General features: G+C 46.8%; 1 protein-coding gene across 1 annotated transcript; it reads left to right on the top strand.

Annotated features, from left to right (window-relative positions):
- Positions 1 to 7,820: 7,820 nt before the first annotated feature.
- LOC127683005 (cytochrome P450 2A5) lies at positions 7,821 to 15,436 on the top strand. Its single transcript, XM_052179825.1, has 9 exons — positions 7,821 to 8,009; positions 8,279 to 8,441; positions 8,715 to 8,864; positions 9,134 to 9,294; positions 10,891 to 11,067; positions 12,380 to 12,521; positions 12,957 to 13,144; positions 13,746 to 13,887; positions 15,135 to 15,436. The coding sequence occupies exons 1-9, from the start codon at positions 7,830 to 7,832 to the stop codon at positions 15,314 to 15,316; spliced, it is 1,485 nt and encodes a 494-aa protein (XP_052035785.1). The 5' UTR covers positions 7,821 to 7,829; the 3' UTR covers positions 15,317 to 15,436.
- The last annotated feature ends 690 nt before the right edge of the window (positions 15,437 to 16,126 follow it).

Here is a 16,126-nt window from a genome sequence, read left to right as displayed (position 1 = left end):
AAAAAACAAGTCATGGGGCTGGAGATATGGCTCAGCAGCTAAGAGTGCTGACTGTTCTTCCAGAGGTCCTCAGTTCAGTTCCCATCGTGGCTCACAACCATCTATCACGTGATCTGATGCTCTCTTCTGGTATGCAGGTATACATGCAAATAGAACACTCATAAACATTTACACATACACACACACATGACATCAAGAGTCTTGGCACCATTGGTGCTTTCCAGTCCTACATCAAGGAGTGGGTGTGCTACAGTAGAGTCTCAGCTCTCCAGGAAGGTGTTGACCACAGTGACAAAGATGAACAGCCTCAAGTAGTGATATGTGCATATATACATACACATACATATATGGATATATATATATTGATTTATATATATTTATATATAATGATTAATCTAAAACGAGGCTGTGAATTTGAATGAACTCACTGGGGTTTATGGGTGTGTTTGGATGGAGGAAAGGAAGTGGCATAATTATAATCTAAAAAATAAGAGAAAAATGGGAGTAGGGGGAAACCTGAGAGTTGAAGAGGTCATAAAAATTAAAACAAAACCTGCCAAGGCAGGTGGGGAGTCAGCTCCAGCTGATGGAGACTCATGGAAACACAGGTAGGCAGTGAGGTGACCCAATCACAGAAGCACACACATGGAATGCAGTCACTGATGAGTGGATATTAGCCCAGAAGCTCTGAATACCCAAGACACAATTCACATATCAAATGATTCCCAAGAAGAAGGAAGGAGAAGGCTGTGGTCCTGGAAAGGCTTGATGCAGCATTGTAGGAGATACCAGGACAGAGAATTGGGAGGGGGGTGAGTGGGGAATGGGCAGAAGGAAGAGGGCTTATGGGACTTATAGGGAGGAGGGAACCTGGAAAGAGGAAATCATTTGGAATGTAAACAAAAAGTATAGAAAATAATAAAATTAATAATAATAATTTCCCATGTCTTCCCCAGTATGCTACGGGTTCCTTACAGAGAGCTGAGAAAATGCCAGAAACAAATTTCATGAAATAAAACCTATCTCTATGCACCAACAGCCTTCTTGCCAAGTTTGTTATCTGCCGCGTATGGTCGTGCAAATATGCAGATTACGCTTTTGAACAAAACTGGGATTGTTAGTAAATAAATAAAAATCCCATCTTCTTCCAGGCTGTTTCCATCCTGATCATCTGTCAAACCTGTTTCCCCATGCATTCCACAGCATGCCTGTCCTTTGCCGGGTGAGAAACCCGGGACCTGCGGTCTTCCCAGCAGGAAGCACTCCAAGGCCCTGTTGTTTCCCTGGTGAGAAACCTGAGCCCTGTTGTTTTCCTGGTGGGGAGCACTCCTGCCGCCCAGAGCAAACAACCAGACAGAAATGGAGCTTGACTTTTTATCCCTCTTCTGGTTTTCCCTTTCGCACTGTTCCAGCCAACACTCCCCAAACCCTGCCCTAATCCTTGTCACAACTATGAAATCTAAGGCGCCAACCTTTTCCTTCCCTGACTGCAGCCTTTTGTCCTCTGGGCTCACTCACCACCTGGCTACCTGATGTGGTGGGGGTGGGGGTGTACTCTGGTTGATCAGCTCATGATTGGTTAATCAACCAAAGACCACAAAGGTGATAAAGCTCAAATATCTCTTTGATCAGCCATCTTTTGCTTGTCCTTGTCTGATTCTGGAGGGTTTTGTTTGGGGTTCACGGCAATGGGGTGTGAGTCTAAGAATCATAGGTGTTCAGGGACAATTTTCTGATGCCTCATAAAAAATAAAAACAACAACAAAAACAAAGTCAAACCTCAGACAGCAGACATACAGGGTTACCACAAGCAGAGAACTTAAAAGACACAGAGGCCAGTTCCAGACAAAACTCCCATTAGCCTATTAGCATAGACCCCCAAAGTGAGTTGCCTCTGCCTTAGGTTACTCAAGATTTTCATTGGGACATGTTTTGATATTTGATAGAGGTGGGGGTTGCATAACACTGTGAATGTACAAACGCCACTGAACTTTTCTCTCCAAATGTCTAGTTCACGTGTGATTTCATCTCAATTTAAGACAAAAGGAGAGATGCTGAGAACCAGACCAGTAGGTAAGGTACATGTTGTACAGTCTGGGGATCCCTGGACTGCCATCAAAAGCCAGGCATGGTGGCACAAACTTGTCATCTGTGTTATTCTACTCATCTCGTAGTGCTGCTCTAGCAAGGCATGGACTCAGGAGGGTCCCCAAGCCTCATTAGCCACACAGGCTAGCCAAATCGGTGAGCTCTGGGTTCAGCGAGCCCATGTCCTAAAAAGGTAATATGGAGAGCATTGACCTCTGTCCTCACACACACACACACAGACACAGACACACACACACACACACACACACACACACACACACACACACGACAACGACGACGACGACGATGATGATGCTAATATACAAAGGAAAGGTTCATTTTTTACAGGATTATAGGCTTCAGGTAAATTTTTAGAAAGCCACGGTTGTCATGAGTTTGGGGTTGTGGGAAGAGAAGACAGGACATTAACAGTCAGGTTAGAAGTGAGGGGACCAGCTGTCAGTGTCTCTTCTCTAGACCTGCCTTGTGCATGCCTTCCTCCCTCCCTCCCCCTGGAGAATTCAAACATAAGAGAATCACTTCACACAGAGCTCTTGTGGGAAAGAGCCTCTTCCCACTCCTCAGTCCTAAATGGTAAATTATTACAAGTAATAAGAAAGAATAACAGGACAATTGAAGACTTGTTTTTTTGTTTTGTTTTGTTTTGTTTTCTTCTGGGTTTGCTCTTCTTCTAGGCCTGAGAAATCCCTACCAGTGCCTTGGCCTGGTTTGTCAAGATGTCCAAAGATAACCCCATCATTTCCTGCCTCGAATCTGATCCAGATTGGCTCCTTCAAATAAGTAAAGGAGACGCCCATATGTCACCCACAGAGCCAGCATGTAACCAAGTAACGATCAGCTGTTCCTCCTGTGCCTTCCTCCTGTCAGTCTCCATCCCCACCCTCCTAGAACCTTCTGTTTTCAGCTGTATGCCTGAGGCAGACATGCCCCCTGCTCAACCTTCACTGCCTTTATTTAATATAATTATTTATTTTTATGTCATGTGTGTTGGTGTTCTGCCTGGATGTATGTCTGTGTGAGGGTCTCAGGTCCCCTGGAACTAGAGTTATAGGCTGTGGTGAGCTGCACTGTTGGGTACTGGAAATTGAACCTGTGTCCTCTGGAAGAGCAGCCGGGTGTTATTTGCTTATTGAAGAACAGAAATAAAACTGATCCAAAGCTGTGTTTAAACCTAAACACAGACAAGCATGTACAGGTACTATATGTTAACCTTTATAGGATATAGTTTCATGATATGGCCTGCAAACATCAGCCATAATAGACACAAAAATATCCCCTTAGTTATAAGCTACAAATTATCCCCTAAGTTCAAGTCACCTACTTGAACATACATTCATTCACACAAATGTAAATATTGTGAATTAAGCACCACACTGAACACAACATACACATGATAGACATACCACAGTGGAACACATCCTAAAGCATGTGTATACTTAAGTTTACATGCAGAATCTGATGGGCACAGACACAGGCGCACGCATACACACACACACACACTGTGGAGAGAGAGAGATAGAGAGAGAGAGAGAGGGGGGTGATGATGTAGATGAACTGTATATTCACTGGCTTACACCTCCAGACAAATCTAACTAAGACTGGTACAAATAAAAATTAATCAATTAGCTTGGGCATTTTGTACAGGTTTGAATGAGAAACGTCCTCCGTGGACTTGGGCAGTTGAGCATTTAGCCTCCTCTTGGCGTTACTGTTTGTGGGGCTTTATGTGGTAAGGCCTTGCTGGAGGTATTATGTCACTGAGGCTTGGATTTGAAGTTAAAAGACCAACACCACTTCCAGTTTGTCCTCTCTGCTTTGTGTTTGGGGTACAAGAGGTGAGCTCTCAGCTTTCTGCTACTGCCCCCCTGCCTGCTGTTAGTACCATGCTTCTCCATTACAAGGATCATTCTGCAGGAGCTGTAAGCCCAGGCAAACTCTTCTTATGTTGTCCTCCTCGTGGTGTTTTTGCATGGTTAAAGAAAAGTAAATAATACAGACAAGCTTGGCAGCATGAACTCCAGCAGCGACCCACATGTATAACCCAGAATGATATGCACAGAAGAATGTGCAAACAAAGCTAGTTGAGGCAGAGGCACCTGTCATAACCTACAAATCAAAGAAGAAAAAAAAACGATAACACGAAGATGTTCACAAGCATGGAGGATCGGGGACAACAGTGGCTCCTCCCCAGGGAAGGAGAAAGCAAACATGAATGGATAATCTACAATGAGGGAGGATACACCGCAAGGCAAAGTCCTGTGTGGGCTTCATCTCCATCCAGAGCAATCTGAACATCTAAGGCTAATACAGAAATTGCCCAACAGAGCACCAAGCATCCAGGATAAACGTCCTATTCACAGCTCCGGGGTAAGGGGGGATTATGGGAGTGTGTGGGGGGCATTAAGGAAGGAGGCTTCTCAGACACCAGACACTGTCTTTTTTTAGGGTGGTCCTGGAGGCATTCAAAATGAGGCAGGCCTTGCTTCCCCACCATAACTAAATATTAGGACCTTATTACTGAAGGCATCACCAGCTTTGGCTGTAGGACATAGATCAATTTCGAACTGACCAGGGAATTGTCTCCTTACTGGTCCTCGAAGTGTTAGTGGCCTTACCCAGTGTTACACTCTCTATGCTTGCTATAATAAAAACCAGAGGCTCCGGAAAGCAGATTGAAATGTACAGGAACATCAATCCCTGTCCTTTTTTCTTATCATGTAGTAAGATGTGATAATTACAAATGAATTAAATAGCTATTTATTGACTTTATGCATTAACTCAACCATGACTACCAAGAGGAAGATGCACTCAGTCCTTGGGCCCATAAAGTTCAGTTTGTCAATGAAGCTGGATCAGCACCATGGGATGGACCCATCCATCAAAGCTTGCCAGCATCCCCCTGACACACAAAAGACAAGGTCTCAGAGAGACAGATTGGATTGCCCAGGGGTCGGTATCTGCCCAGGTTAGGGTTCCATTCTATACTGTGGCCCTGCTGTTAATCACAAAAAACAGAAAAGAGGGCCGGAGCCATCAAAGAGAGATCTTCCAAGGCCACTGTGCACTGACTCTGGAAGCCTGCCTGAGATGCTGCTGTTCTCACATGTCTCTGCCAGGTGACCGCAGGCTCTGATCCCTTATTCATGTGCCTATGTCTCTCCCACGTGACCTCAGTTTCTGCTCTGTCATTCATGTGCCTGAAAAAAAAAAAAACTCATTAAGGACAAATAAACTTGATCTTTCCAAACTGGGTTCCCATTCCTGGCCCCTGTGCAGATTAAGAGAACCTGCCTGACCACTCAGGGTCCTTCTGGCTGTCCCCTTCAGGTGAAACAAATTCTCTAAATTACCCCCTTTCTCTTATTCAAGTGGAAACAAGGGGCGAGGAGAGGTCCCTGCCCAAGGATAGCGCAGGTGCAGGTGGGTGCTAAGGAGAGATGGATACCTACCTGCCAAGCCTAGGATAATCCCATTCCCCGCCCTCTTCCTCCTCCTAAATCAACAAACAACCTTGTTCTCTGTTTTCTTCTCTGCCCTTTCTTTCCACCCCAACTGGTCTCAGAGTCCAACAGCCTAAAACAAGATGAGAAAAACGCCAGTCATGAACTCCAACCTCACCCATCTCCACCTCTCTAAAGCTGGGTCACCATCATGGGTTGGACCCATCCATCAAACCTTGCCAGTGTCCCCCCTGAGGCCCCTCTCAGGGTCTAGAGGAGGCCAGTCTCAGCAAGCACCTAGTGTTTATGTCAGCGTAAGAAGTGAGTCTACTAATATCCTTTTCTTGTCAAACTTCGCACTAACTTCTTTCTCACTTTAGTGCTGGCCTAATATGAAGACCAGAAATACAAATCTGCTCTTCCCTACCTTCTCAGAGCCTTGCTCCAGCTCTATCCTAGACTCAGGGCTATCTCAATGCTAAGCCCATCCTCCTGGGAAACCATTCTGCAGCTGAGCTTAGTCCCTAGGTGTCTCCCAGGATGATCTGGGCTAGGTAATGAAGAAGAAAGACAATCAAAGCCCTGCTCCTTTATGACCTCGGTCATCTCAATGAGGCTGGTGATGTGCCAACACCACAATGACTAAGGTTCCACAGATGGGGTGTACATAGTCTTCCTGGGCTACAGGTTCACCAAAACTGTCTGGATCATTAAAGAAGAACTTCAGTGTGGGAGAACAGTAGGGTCATTCTTCCCTCCTTCACAGCCACCCTTAGCATCCAGGGTCATCTTCTGTTCCCCATGCTGGATGCTCATCTAAATCTCTCCACCTCAACCCACTGATAACAGCCAGGCATCAGCGCACTTACCACATATCCCCGATTATGGCCTCTATTTCCCCCAATGCTCTCTTCCCACTGGTGGGAAAGATGTCTAGACAGGGAAGGCTAAAAGTGTGAGGCAGAGTAGACGCTAAATACCTCTGGCTTTCAGGCTTACTACACGTGTGTCCCCCATGCCACCCCAATGTTTTGTTCTCAGTGCATCCACGCGTAAAATAGGAAACCTTTATAAATAGCAGCAGCAGTGAGCCAGTGACCCCGGTGGCCTTTCCTACAAGAAAGGATAGGAATCTGGATAGGAATCCTTTGTAAATCAGAACTTTCCTACCATATTGGAGTTATCCTCTCTCTCTCTCTCTCTCTCTCTCTGGTTTTCTGAGACAGGGTTTCTCTGTATAGCCTTGGCTGCCATGGAACTCATTCTGTAGACCAGGCTGGACTTGAACTCAGAAATCCACCTGCCTCTACCTCCCAAGTGCTGGGATTACAGGCGTGTGCCACCACCGCCCAGCTATCATCATTTCTCAAGACCTAGACAGACCCTCAGATGTGGTCTCTAGTACTGTGCCAAGTTCCAGTGAAATACGAATCTGGTCTTCCCTACCTTCCTCACATCCTATGTTCCAGCTCCATCCTAGACTCAAGAGACTTCCCCAGGGTTCTGAGCATTAGGAGAGAGCACAGAGCCAGTACCAAAGTACATCCAGGCCTGGGCAGGTGCCCACTCCAAGATCCCCCTGCAGTTTCAGTGTGACCCTCCCAGGCACTCCCCCATCACAGCCATTCTTCCCTCAAGATTCATAACCTGTAGGCCTGGAACCTCCATTTCTCTCATCCTTAAATTCAGGACCCTCTTCACTGAAAGATTCCCAAGAGTCGGGCGGGTATGGTAGTGTAGGCCTATAATCCCAGCAGTCAGGGCAGACACAGGTGGATCTCTGTGGTCTACATATGGAGCTCTGGGCTAGCCAGGACTACATAGTGAAAGTCTATCTCAAACAGGAAAGAAAAATGGTCTTTCAACCTCATAGGCATTCATCCCATTTCAAACGAATGGACTCACTCTCTCCTAAGACCCTCCTATCCCTATCATTTGGGCCCTTCTCAGAGGAAGGGTCTCTAGTATCCATGTTATGAAGGATCTAGTTCTGGCTTCTTTCTACTGTCCTCTGTAATGTTATGTTATGCCTTGTTATGTAGCACTTCCTCTTAGATACCACAGATTCAGTCTACTCCCTGTTAATCTTTCATGGGGCCCTCCTCCTCCTTCAGTGTTGGCTATGTCCCAAACTTGGTGCACAACAGGGGGGTAGTCTGGAGTTGAAATGAGACAGTTGCATAATCAAGACCAAAGGCCAGCCTTCCGTCTCTGGATGTATAAAAGCAAGCTAATTCACCCATCACTGTCTGTCTGTCTGTCTGTCACCCGACCGCGACCATGCTGGCCTCAGGACTCCTCCTGGTGGCTACAGTGGCCTTCCTCAGTGTCCTGGTCCTGATGTCTGTCTGGAAACAGAGGAAGCTCTCAGGAAAGCTACCTCCGGGACCCACCCCACTGCCCTTCATCGGGAACTTTCTTCAGCTGAACACAGAGCAAATGTACAACTCTCTCATGAAGGTGCCACAGGGCGTGGAGATGGGTCGAATGGGGGCATGAAGGGATGCCCAATTTTGGTTGAGGCTTGGCACTAGGGTATTGACCAGGTGGGAGTGTAATTTTAGGCCAGGAGGATTGCCAAGAAATCAGCACCACTTCCTAGGCCTGTGGGATCACATCTTGGGACAACTGGTCTGAGAGGCGTTAGAACTCTAGCGAAATGACTCCCAGACCAGCTATGAAAGCACGAGCTGTCCCCTCTAACTTCTCTCATCATCCACCTCCATCAGATCAGAGACCGTTACGGACCTGTATTCACCATCTACCTGGGACCTCGCCGAATTGTGGTGCTGTGTGGACAGGAGGCAGTCAAGGAGGCTCTGGTGGACCAAGCTGAGGAATTCAGTGGGCGGGGCGAGCAGGCTACCTTCGACTGGCTTTTCAAAGGCTATGGTGAGAGGGACTTGGCACAGGGGAACGTGGCAGAGGACATTTGAGGGCATCCTTTCCCCAGCCTTCTCTCTGACTCTTCCACCCCTCCAGGCTATCGCTCACTTTTGTCTGTAGTTTCTTGGTGCCATCTTGTGTTTTGCACTTGCATTTCTAAGGATCTGTGTGCATCTTTCTCCTTCTGGCCCTCCTGTTAGCAGACCGGTGCAAGGGTGGTCAGGGGCCAGCCACGCCCCTCTCCTCTGACTTCTCGGGGCTTCTCACTCACCCTCGCAGGCGTAGCCTTCAGCAGCGGGGAGCGAGCCAAACAGCTAAGGCGCTTCTCCATCGCCACGCTGCGGGACTTCGGAGTGGGCAAGCGTGGCATCGAGGAGCGCATCCAAGAGGAGGCGGGCTTTCTCATCGACTCATTTAGGAAAACGAACGGTAAGCTGAGCACCGCAAGTTCTTAGGACCTACCCAAGGTTGAACACCCTAGGCAAAGCAGCACCATGTCCCAGGAGAGGAAACTAGGCTAGGGAAGAGCATGCTGGTCCCCGCTGTGGGATCTAGTGTCAGGCGTTTGGGCTCAGCGCTGTAGCCAGTGCCCTTTTTAAATTCTCTCATTCAAATATCTGATGCTAACACCCAGGCAATGCTTTTTTGCCTAGTTGCAATATCTCCCTCTCCTTTCTTCTCCTCCTCCCCACCCACAGGTGCTTTCATCGACCCCACCTACTATCTGAGCCGAACAGTCTCCAATGTCATTAGCTCAATCGTCTTCGGGGACCGCTTCGACTATGAGGACAAAGAGTTCTTGTCACTGCTTAGAATGATGCTGGGAAGTTTCCAGTTCACAGCGACCTCTATGGGGCAGGTAACCTGTTTCAACCTGTCCTACCATGGCCCCTACCTCTGCTGCCAGCTCACTCCCAAACTGCTTCCCGCAAATACCTTCAAACTACCCCTAGCGGTTGCACAGGAACAGATGTCAGACCACAGACGTTCTCTCAACAGCCATGCCTGAGACCAAAGCCAGCAGTCACTCTCCCTTCCTCTCCCTCACCACACTCCCCTCTCTCTCCTCCCCCTCTCCGTCTCACTGTCCCTCTCCCTCCCCCCCTCTCTCACACACAGAGCCACTCAGCTCTTTCTGCTGGGCATGCATTACCATTACAATTCATTTTAATCTCTAACTCGAGATCTCTGTAGGGAGGGTCCACTGAATATCCTTCCTCTCTTCAGTTCCTGGGCATTCGGTGCTGCAGACTCAAACTCACTCAAATCATGTGCGGTCTGCAAAGATATTCAGAGCTAGCCCCCCTGTAGTGTGTAGATGAGTACCCCTTACTTGGGCACGGAACTACACAAGCATCTATGGCTCTAAGCAAAATTTCTACACAGTGTCCCCCAAACATCCAGCTAAGGGTCTCCCAACACAGCTCATTCACACACCCAAGTAGGGCCATCTGTGAAGCCAGCTAAATAACAGAGCAGGTGAACACATGAATATCAGCACTACTTAAAATAGAAATTAGAAAAAATTGGACAAGCGTATATTGTGTATTGAACCTATTCAGGCCCATACCCCTACCTTCCCTTTTCTCCCTCCTCCTCCTCCTCCTCCTCCTCCTCCTCCTCCTCCTCCTCCTCCTCCTCCTCTTCCTTCTCCTGTTAGTCCTGTTTGTCCCTGAGTCTGTTTTACTTCCAAGTGATATACATGTACAAATATATGCATACGTGTGTACACACGTGATTTGACATAGGTACCATAGATTGAAGGAACACATACACCACAAGTTCTGGTTAGATTTGTCTCATATGATGATCTCCCATTGTACCTGCTTTCCTGGAAATTCTGTAACATTGTTTTTAATGGCTGAAAACTAACTCAGTGACATAAATACACCACACACACACACACACACACACACACGGACAATACACCACACACACACACACACACACACACACACACACACACACACACACACTCGGACAAAGAGTTCCTGACACTGCTTCCGAATGCTGCTAGGAAACTTCCACACATTTCCGCCTTCATCCCCTTGTTTTTGAACACTGAGGTTGAGTGTGAAATTCAGCTAATGTGACTATCCAGGACTGGCTTAATACTGGGAAACCTGTTAACCTTCACCAGTTCAAATCCTGCTAGTGTATGAACAGCTGCTTCCAGCTTAAGTCACCCAAATACGTCAGCCCAGTTGGATGTCATCCAACGCAGCCATACTTAAGAACCCCAAACCCACATACACAACCAAATCCACCTCACTTAAAATATTGGACAATAGCCCTCTCACTTAAAGTATAAGAAAACCACGTTTCCACATTGCCCCACCTGATTACCTGATCTCCAGGACAGGTGACAGAAAGGTCCCTTGCCTAAAGGCAGCTGCCACCTCTTGGATTTTATGCAGACTGCTTCCTTAGTGTTTCCTCCCTTTTCCACCCTCAGCTCTATGAGATGTTCTCTTCTGTGATGAAACACCTACCAGGGCCCCAGCAACAGGCCTTTAAGGAGCTGCAGGGGCTGGAGGACTTCATAACCAAGAAAGTGGAGCACAACCAGCGCACGTTGGATCCCAATTCCCCAAGGGACTTCATCGACTCCTTCCTTATCCGAATGCTGGAGGTAAACCTAGAAGCTAGGGAACTTCGAGGTGGTGGGAGGTTCAAAGCCAAGCAGGGTGAAATCACGTGTGGGGTAGCCCCTCATTATAAACCTCACATCTTGTCACTCAGCACCACTGTTCCGCCCACTGCTCAGTCTCAGGAGGATGGACAGACTGAGGCCACCACCAGTGTATTAAATGCTTAGTGATAACCACTTATTTATTGCTCACACTTCTTCGGTGAGGTTGTGTTGTGACTCCCATTTTACAAACGAGGAGGCTGCAGCTCTGAGAAGATATGTGGTGGCTTGTTTTGCATCACAGCGGGTGGGCCATGTATCCTGCCTCAGTGTCTCAGGCTGATGCATTTACGTGACGTACCCCTTAACTTTGCCTGTCCGTGTTGCCATTCACCTATCTGTGGAATAGGTGACCTAACTTATCTGGGACCTTCTCTCACCTATGCAGAACAGAGGCAGGGGTGATGGTGGTGCTTTGTGACAGGAGCCTGTCATGTAGCCCTGGTTAGCTTGAAACTTGCTGTGTAGGCCAGGCAGGTCTTAAACCTGCGGTGGTCCTCCCATGTCTGCTTTCTCATGTCCTGGATTATCAGCATGTGGTATCCAGCTGTGATGGAACTTTATGTAGTCTGAGTGCAAAGGATTGCGGGAGGAAACTGCTCTAGAAAATATTAAGGTTCATAATGAAGAGATGAGATCTTGCTGCCTAACACTCATTGTCTGAGGGCTGAAAAGATGGCTCAGTGGCTAAAAGCACTGGCTGCTCTCCCATTGTGCCAGGGGGTTCAATCCCAGCATCTACATAGCAGTTCACAACCATGTAACTACAGTCCCAGTAGATCCGATGCCCTCTTGTGGCCTCCCTGGTTACTGCACACACTGTAGTGCTCTGACGCCCATGCAGGCAAAACACTCATACACATAAAAATAATTTTTAAAAAACTCTATATCTATCTCAGACAAAAACACCTTTAGTTTTCCCTGGCTTCCTCCAACATGACGTCTGTACCATTGTTTCTCAGAGTCTTTCTTCAACCTTAACTTTCCTAAAATAGTTCTACCAATTAAAAATTGACAGCTCAGTTGGTCACTAACAATCAGACAGCCAGCTAAATGATAAATGACAAAAGAAGATTTAGGACACTGGGTCACTTCTGAAGTTCTGGAACCCAGAGAGAACTTGTAATAGCCAGGGTTCCTCTTTTCAATCTTAGGTCTGGGCCAAAGAGAAGTGAGTTCAAGTTGGGGAAAATCTAGAAGGGCACCAAGAGTGTAAGGAGTGGATTTGACTTGAATATTCCCCTCCCTGCAGGAGAAGAAGAACCCCAATACTGAGTTCTACATGAAGAATTTGGTGCTGACGACACTAAATCTCTTCTTTGCTGGCACAGAGACCGTCAGCACCACCCTGCGCTATGGCTTTCTGTTGCTCATGAAGCACCCGGATGTTGAAGGTAAAGAAGGCTTCAAGGAACAGGAAAGCAGGGGTTGAGGGGAACACAGCATGGATATAGATTCTACACCTGCATCTCTTGTCTGCCACGATGTCCGTTACCTCTCTCAAGAAACTGGACTCTCAGATAGCTAGCTATTCCCTGCTGTGCCTAGACAGAGCCACAGCTGGTGGGGTTGCTCATCTGTGCTTCAAAGGAGCTACTTCCTGCTCCCCCAGGTCACCAGCTAAATTTCCTTCCATGCAACTCCCATATAATTCTGGTATGAGCCATCCAGTTCCTAGGAAGTTCCTTCACTGATGCATGACTTGCATGTACTGAAAGTGATCTACAATGCCATACAATGTTCCAGGGCATCCATCCTGTCTTAGTTTCTGAACTATCATCTCTACTATGAAGTTCCTGGATACCTAAACCCATCCCTGTTCTTCTCAGCCAAGGTCCATGAGGAGATTGATCGGGTGATTGGCAGGAACCGGCAGCCCAAGTATGAGGACCGAATGAAGATGCCCTATACAGAGGCTGTAATCCACGAGATCCAGAGATTTGCAGACATGATCCCCATGGGCCTAGCTCGCCGGGTCACCAAGGACACCAAGTTTCGAGAGTTCCTCCTCCCCAAGGTGCTGATTCCCCCAGCCTAGAGTGACCTTTAGCCTTCTTCCGGGGCCTCCAGGACCTCCTCCTCATTAGAAATCACCAGGCCCCTCTCTCAGTATCTCAGTGACAGGCTTTCTCTGCCACCACACCCTTCTGCCCTCTTACTTAGAACTCCTATATATTGGCTTTCCCCTGAGACTTTCCTACCCAAGAATGTTAACTCTATGCCTCTCAAGAAGTATAAGCTTAATTTATCTAGATCCCAACTGTGTTAAAGACAGGAGTCTCATGTCTGCCATATATCCTGTTTAGGGCTACATAAATCCAATACCCCTCCAATCTTGACTTGAGAGACACAAATTGCTTGTCTTTTAACCTCCCACCCCAGAAGACAGAGCCCATGTCATTCATTCATCCTGTCTAATAGAACATGAGCCTCACATCCCCCATATTTCCATCTCAAGGATAACCTCATATTCCTAAAAGTTCCTCTCTCAAAGGCCCCCCACTCACATATGTTATCTTCTTCTTCACCTGGGATACCCCAACTCACCCTTCTATCTCCTGTGGGCCAGCAGGACATTCATCCAAATCTACCTCACCCAGTCTCTTCTTCATCAACAGGGTACTGAAGTGTTTCCTATGCTGGGCTCTGTGCTGAGAGACCCCAAGTTCTTCTCTAACCCCAATGACTTCAACCCAAAGCACTTCCTAGATGACAATGGACAGTTTAAGAAGAGTGATGCCTTTGTGCCCTTTTCCATTGGTAAGAACCTACTGTCTAGTGCCAGACTACTGCTCACACCAACAGAGATATCTTATTCATTGCTTCCATCTGATGCAGCCAAATACCTCTCTCCATCTTGGAATATTCCCTTGTATCTAACTCTGAGCTGACTGATTGTAGCTCCCATCATTCCCAAGTACCATGTATCTGAACTCTGGAGAAGTAATGGTCGAACTTTAATGATAGGTGAGGGGAAATGGAAGCTCAAACTAAGTCAGAGGGCTTTCTCGGGTCACACAACCAGTTCTTAGAAAGGATGTGGCTACATGGCAGCCATACTGTTCCTCATCACTGTAGGGAAAGGTGTAAAAGTATTTTTTAATCTCCTTATGTAATTGTAGTCTCAGAGGCTTACTGCCTCTCTCTGCTAACCTAGGCTTAGTCCTGGAAGCTTCAAGCCTCTGTACAATCTTATCTAAGCCCAGAATGTTTTCAGTCTCTGAGACTTGCGGCTGAATAAGGTCATCCCATCATAGTTGTTTCTGATCGCTGCCTGGAAGTCAACTCAGGTGTTCTAGCTCAAACTCCTCTAACAGATTCAATCTGGTTTCTCTCTCTTGGCCTCTCCCTGAATTGCTCTGCTTGACCTCATACTAACTTTGGCAATATGTTCTAATCTTCTATCTCCTTCTCATTCTCTGGCTTATTCTATCTTTACCTATGACTAGTGTGTTCTCTTTCTACAACCTGCCTCTACACAATTGTCCCAGTAAAACTGCCTCTTTTCTCCATTTTTCTTTCTCTGCACTGCGTTCTAAGTAGCTTCCCCTTCCTGTCTCCTCTTGTGAGAGCTGGGCACATCCCATTCTGTCAAATCTTTCTCTGATTCGTCACTTTGTTTGCCACTCAATTAGACATCACTTTCGAACATGGGTGCTTCCTTCTACAAACTATCTTGTTTGGGATTAAAAGTGTATACTGAAGGTTTATCTGTATTCCAGCCAGAGGGATTAAGGCTGAGCCACACAACTAGAAATAGGTTTTTTTTCAGTAAATAACACAATCTCGGGGTCCACAGTATGATTAATATCTTGCAACAGAAGGGAATCCACATTTCTCATTGTTACTGCCTGGTGTGGATCAACCCACCTCAAGTAAAAGTACAGCTGATGCTCAGGGATTAGAGCTTTCCTTAAAGGTCTCAGCTCTTCCTTCCATGGAGAATGCAGCCAGGGATTTTCTATTGACATAAGCTAACTTCACATTCCTCTGTCTTGTCTCTTTAGGAAAACGGTATTGTTTCGGAGAAGGACTGGCTAGGATGGAACTCTTTCTCTTCCTCACAAACATCATGCAGAACTTCCGCTTCAAATCCCCACAGGCACCCCAGGACATTGATGTGTCTCCTAGACTTGTGGGCTTTGCCACGATCCCACCAAACTACACTATGAGTTTCTTGTCCCGTTGAGCCAGGGCTGTATGAGGGTAAAGGGAAGGATTGAGATCAGACAAATGGGGAGTTGAAACTTAGAAAGGGTGAGAGGTACAGAAGAAACAGAGGACACAATGTAGACTTGCAGAAGGTATTTCAAAGGTAGCGTGGGGGGGGGGAATTTATACTATGTTGTGAATAGGAATAATAAAATAATAAACGTAGATATTATTTATGGCATAAGTAGTCTTTGTCAAGTTTATACTAAAGGGCCTTGTGATCTCAGTTAACACTCAAAAGTGCGTGGGAAGGGGAAGAGAGTTCATGCTCATTTTATTGGTGAGTCACATTCTTGATTGTATTTTTCTTAATCTAAGTTTACCAAAGTCTCGCAGAATCTAAGAGCTCAGTAATATTTGGACAAAGATCTGTGTGCATTGGCCTTGGGTACATTTTCAAACATCACCACCTCTCAAATAAAAGACAAAAGTTCATGTCTATTGCCACATCATCCTATGCAGAGGTATTTCTAGAGCTCTGGATGGGCAGTGGGCCTGGCTCCACCTCTCACCCGCCCAAGCTTTGATCTGCTTACAGAGAAAACCAGGGCCAGTACATTGACACGAGTATGTGCTGATTCATGGATGTCCACGTAAGTGCGTTGCAGGGTTTCCTCAGGTTATGCATGGTACATCTTCTGCCGTGAGTTGGCGTCCAAAGGTCAAACGTTTGCTCACTGATCTGGGGTCAGAGCCAGTTACAGAGTTTGAAAAGCATATGCCCCAGTGCACTAGTGTAAATCTGGTGAGTGGATGCCAGTGCGATGCACAGTCTCAATAGTAGTGG

Source organism: Apodemus sylvaticus, chromosome 1 (assembly GCF_947179515.1).
Source record: "Apodemus sylvaticus chromosome 1, mApoSyl1.1, whole genome shotgun sequence".
NCBI lineage: Eukaryota > Metazoa > Chordata > Mammalia > Rodentia > Muridae > Apodemus > Apodemus sylvaticus.
This window is presented reverse-complemented; position numbering and strand designations above follow the sequence as displayed.

Excerpts from the sequence above, each read along its gene's own strand:
- LOC127683005 (XM_052179825.1), top strand. The coding sequence starts at position 7,830 with ATGCTGGCCTCAGGACTCCTCCTGGTGGCTACAGTGGCCTTCCTCAGT. Across the intron at positions 8,865-9,133 it reads CTCATTTAGGAAAACGAACG|GTGCTTTCATCGACCCCACC; the intron begins GTAAGCTGAGCA and ends CCCCACCCACAG. Across the intron at positions 9,295-10,890 it reads CAGCGACCTCTATGGGGCAG|CTCTATGAGATGTTCTCTTC; the intron begins GTAACCTGTTTC and ends TTCCACCCTCAG.